Below are 4415 nucleotides of genomic sequence, written 5' to 3'. Positions count from 1 at the left end.
CAAAATGATAAAAGGTGCAACAACACAAGGGCTTCCTTTCTTCATACAAGATGAAAACTTAGGAACCTTTGCTCCTGTTCACGGTTATCTACTTTACACAAGTGTAAATTTACACTGGCTTGGTGCCCTGCATCCCAGAACTATCATACTGCTAAGTTAGCTTGACAGTTGCCATATCAAATGGATAACAGGATGCTAGCTCCATGCCACCGCCTGAAAATCTAGTCAAAGAGTTGTATCATGGTTAGATCCTAGACAATAAATTCTAATGCCATCTCTTTATTAGATGTATACACTTGCATGCTATTTAATATGTCCAGCATCCTACAGCAACAAGATGGGAGTTATTTTTCTCTTGGTTGGTATGGGTCACTATATTTTGCACAATGTAATTGCTTTTACACTTCTCTACATAAACCTAGCATTATCTTCATAATGCAAAATTAGCAAAAGATACTTAAAAAAAATTCTTCTAATTACTTAATGAGTTAATTACCATCTAAGTTTAGGATGGCAATGTAAAATTCCAGAAACACTTGGGGGGTTGCTGCTTCATTGTTATCATTTCCCATCCCTCTTCCAACTCATTGTGTTCATGCAAATATCACAGCATCTCCGAGAAACGAATACCCTTTTTATTGTGAAAGTTAAACACATTACGTTTCATTCAGCCTACAAAACCTGAGAGAGGCTTCAAATGTCAAGTAACACTGTCTCCATAGGCAAATCAAGTCAATGGCACTGTTAATCACAGATAAACAGATTTACTGAACTATATTAAATTACAGATAATGGTACAAAAATAAAACATTTTTCACATGAGCATTAAAACACATACGATACTCCAAACATACACAGTACGTTTAACATAGAGATCACATTTATCCCTTCATATATTCAGTTTTGGACATGATATACAGCTACACCATGCCACATGTCAAGAAAATTATTGTAATATTAGCTGCTGAGCAGCAGGTTAAAAAATAAAATGAAAAAGTCTCTGTGTCCAGTTTATTTTTAAGAAATGAGCATACACATTGAGCTTCTCAGTAGTTAGTGGTACCAGGGCAAGCTCTGGAGGTGAAAAGGGCATGTTATCTTCCATTCTGTCAGCATACATCCTTCCCATAGTAACCAAGTTATATATATCGAAATCATCTACTCTCAACTAGCACAATTAGTCTTTCACAAACAATCCACTGGTATTTTTGTAGTAAATAGTGCTTAGATAGGTAGTATTAACCTTTATTATATAGAGCCCTAGTACGCAAGGATCCGTATTACTAACTTTTTTTTTTTTTTGCCTTGTTCCTTATATTGTTAATATTTTGAAATGCTTTAAAAAAAAAAAAAAAAGTCATTTTTTTTCTTGTGCAATAAAACTGTCATGGACTATCAATGTTCTCCTAAAGAGCCATAATACAAATTTACGTTGTGCCGCATATACAAGTCTAACTGAAATGGGTATGCAATTAATCTTTTGATCACAGCAGACTACTATCAGTTAAAACATGTTTCAACAACTTTCTTGTCACTCAGCATTCTGAATTTTGGCCAGAGTGTGTTGTCTATGTTTCTTTTTAATTGACACACCTAAATACAGAGTGACAATTAATATTGAGCAGCTATTTCCTGCTTCCTCCACACATGTTCAATTCTGTAATGTAAGAATATTCTAAAATAAAAAAGTCTCTCCAGAATAATAAAAAAAAAAAAAAAAGTCCATTGCTCTAAAAAAAAGCAGGTTCCCAAAAAGATCCGCTAATTTAGTAATACTTTTTTTTTTTTTTTTTAAATATCAGCACATAACTTTTATTGAGATACATTCCTTCACCATATGAGCAGTAGTCAAAACGTATTCACAGTAAATTCTGGAATAACTTGTAAAAAAAATGAAATAGTTTAGCTTGTGGAGATACTACAAGAAAAAGAACACCCTTTTTTTGTTCTTGGTGGTGGGAATGCAAATGTCTGTCACAAAACCTTAGAACTTTCTGCTTCCTCTTGATTAAATTGTTCTAGCCTGCCTTAGGATGTCAACTCACTTTAACCCGTAAAAATCTCTACACAGCCATAACTTGAGATAATGCATCCCTTAGTGCCAACAGCTGGGTGTCTTGAGCAATCCAGTTCTTTGTCTTCACAAGCTGGTATCACCATTTTGCTTGTACTCTGATAAGATGTTGAGAGTCATCTCTTCACTCTTAGATTGCACATTCGCTTCACTTCTTCTAGATGCTTTCCTAGTTGCCCTTGATAGCTTCCGCCGAAAGGTATCTCCTGCCAAGAAATAGAGTATGGGATCTACGCAGCTATTGAGGCTTGCAAGCCCCCTAGTCACTTGGTAGGTGGCATAGACTCTGTCATTGAAGAAGCACATTTCAGGGGACTGGAAATCCAGTCTGGCTCTTAAGTTCAGATTCTTCATCACGTGGAAAGGAAGGTATGAAACTGCAAAGACAGTTAAGACAATAATAACCAGATAAATGGATTTTTTTCTCAGGGGTGCATTGTTCATATCTTTGTAGATCAAAGCTTTAACAATTAATCCATAACATCCCAGAATCAGTAAAAAAGGGATGCAGAAGCCAAAGACAGTGGTACACATACTGTAGATGAAGTAGCTTCTTAAGTAGTCATCCGATGATGTGTCAAAGCATGTAATGGTTTTATTTTTCCTGATTCCTGTACCAGAGAAAAATAGGATAGGAGAGATACCAGCAATCACAATGAACCAGACAAGAGCACTGATGTAGATGGAGTTTTTCTTCTTGAGCCTTCCAAGTGATTTAAGTGGATGAACTACCCCTGTGTATCTGTGGACACTAATACAAGTCAGAAATAGGATGCTTCCATACAGGTTCACATGAAATATAAACCTTTGCAGTTTACACATGACATCCCCGAATATCCAGTCTGTTTTATTGAAATAGTAAAAGATCAGGGCTGGGAGGGAGAGGATGTATAAAAAATCTGCCAGTGCCAAATTGAACATGTAGACGGAAATACTGCTCCATGGTTTCATGTGAAAAATGAACATCCATATGGCCACACTATTACCGATAAATCCTGTGATACAAACCACTATATACACAGCGGGGAGGTAATAGAATTGAAAGCCTGTCTTTGTCAGAGTGCATTTTGTGACATTTCCAGTAGATGAGCCACTTGCCAGCAAAGTGCTTTGAGTAACATTTAAAAGAGCTGATAGAAAGACTTCTGTCATGGTCTTTTCAAGTCAAAACAGGCAGGGAGTGGAAAACAACGAGGTTGGTGGCTGCAATCATCTAAAAAGAAAAAAAACAGCAAGGAAGGGGTACCAGTTATTACTTTAGCAGTCAGATCAAGGTTAGTGCATGCTGGGATTAATAGTGAGCTGTGCTTGGTCTAATACATTCCCTGACAATGTAGAGCTTTGCAATCATCAAAAAACATCTATTACAATCATAAGGCAAGGAGCAATGTGCAAAACACAAGAGCCTTTAACAACCAAAGATCAAACATCTATCTTGATTATAACTGATGAATGGTGACATGCAAAGGGTTGCTAAGGGTTACTCCACTCTGCCCATCTCTGTAGTGAATAAACCCGAACATTTGCAATGGTGACCATGGATCAGACTTGCAGAGCAATGACAGTTTCCCTTTGTACGAGCACAAGCTTCAGCCATGCACCGATTGTCCTTGCACAAACTAGGAAAAGTGATGTGAGTTCATCTTATTTATAAGGAAGAAAGTGTAAAGGGCAAGTCATAGAAAACTTCCACCCACTTGCCTTGCACGGGTGTGTACAACTGGTTTTCTTTTACAAGCCATGCCTACCTCACAGCGTTGTCCCTCTGATCTTTGCAATCAAAAAGAACCCCGGCCGTCATCTCAGGAGCCAGTAAACCACGGGGCAGTGTGCGCAAAAAGTTGCATTGCCTGTGTCGCTGTTGCTGCACGTTGCAGGATTTTGCTTCCCCACATTGATTCCTTCACACAGAGAAAATCTACAGCAGTACTTCTCCAGAGAATGAGAGAGAGACAGTGAGAAAAGGGAGGGAGGCAGAGAGCGATGGTGGGTGGAAGCATGGTTCAGCCTCTTTGCTAACTTGTCACAGGCAGCAGGCGTGGACTTTCAGCTCATCCCTCTAAAACAACATACATTCTGATAAGGAGATTTCCCACAGGCTTGCATTATTCTCAGTTTGCCTCTCTCTATGATCCTTTTTGACAACCGTAGTGAAGGAAAGAAGGTTTTCTTGCCAGCAGGGAATGAAGCATCGGTTGTATTTGGTTTTTGATCAGATGCATGCAGATTAGAGGAGTGTTAGTGGAACTGTGGTGAGAAAGGCAGCAAGTTCCTGTCATTATGAAAGGCTGGTGACACAGGTACAGATCTCTGATAAAACACACACACTCACACGCACGTA

At 38.4% G+C, this 4415-nt stretch overlaps 1 protein-coding gene across 2 annotated transcripts; it reads right to left on the bottom strand.

The window, feature by feature from the left end:
* Positions 1-618: 618 nt before the first annotated feature.
* P2RY1 (purinergic receptor P2Y1) lies at positions 619-4203 on the bottom strand. 2 transcript variants are annotated; one of them, XM_018571101.1, is made up of 2 exons: positions 3776-4203; positions 619-3287 (listed from the first exon to the last, which is right to left on the bottom strand). In XM_018571101.1, exon 2 carries the CDS (start codon positions 3224-3226, stop codon positions 2141-2143), a length of 1086 nt encoding a protein of 361 aa, XP_018426603.1. In that variant the 5' UTR covers positions 3227-3287; positions 3776-4203; the 3' UTR covers positions 619-2140. The 2 variants fall into 2 exon arrangements, with proteins under 2 accessions (XP_018426603.1, XP_018426602.1); XM_018571100.1 differs by having other exon boundaries at positions 3823-4199.
* Between the last annotated feature and the right edge of the window lie 212 nt (positions 4204-4415).

Source organism: Nanorana parkeri, unplaced genomic scaffold, assembly GCF_000935625.1.
Source record: "Nanorana parkeri isolate BGI_ZX_2015 unplaced genomic scaffold, ASM93562v1 scaffold1677, whole genome shotgun sequence".
NCBI classification, from domain to species: Eukaryota; Metazoa; Chordata; class Amphibia; order Anura; family Dicroglossidae; genus Nanorana; species Nanorana parkeri.
Note: the sequence above shows the minus strand (reverse complement) of the source record. Positions and strands in the feature narration are given on the sequence as shown.

Excerpts from the sequence above, each read along its gene's own strand:
- P2RY1 (XM_018571101.1), bottom strand. The coding sequence starts at position 3,226 with ATGACAGAAGTCTTTCTATCAGCTCTTTTAAATGTTACTCAAAGCACT.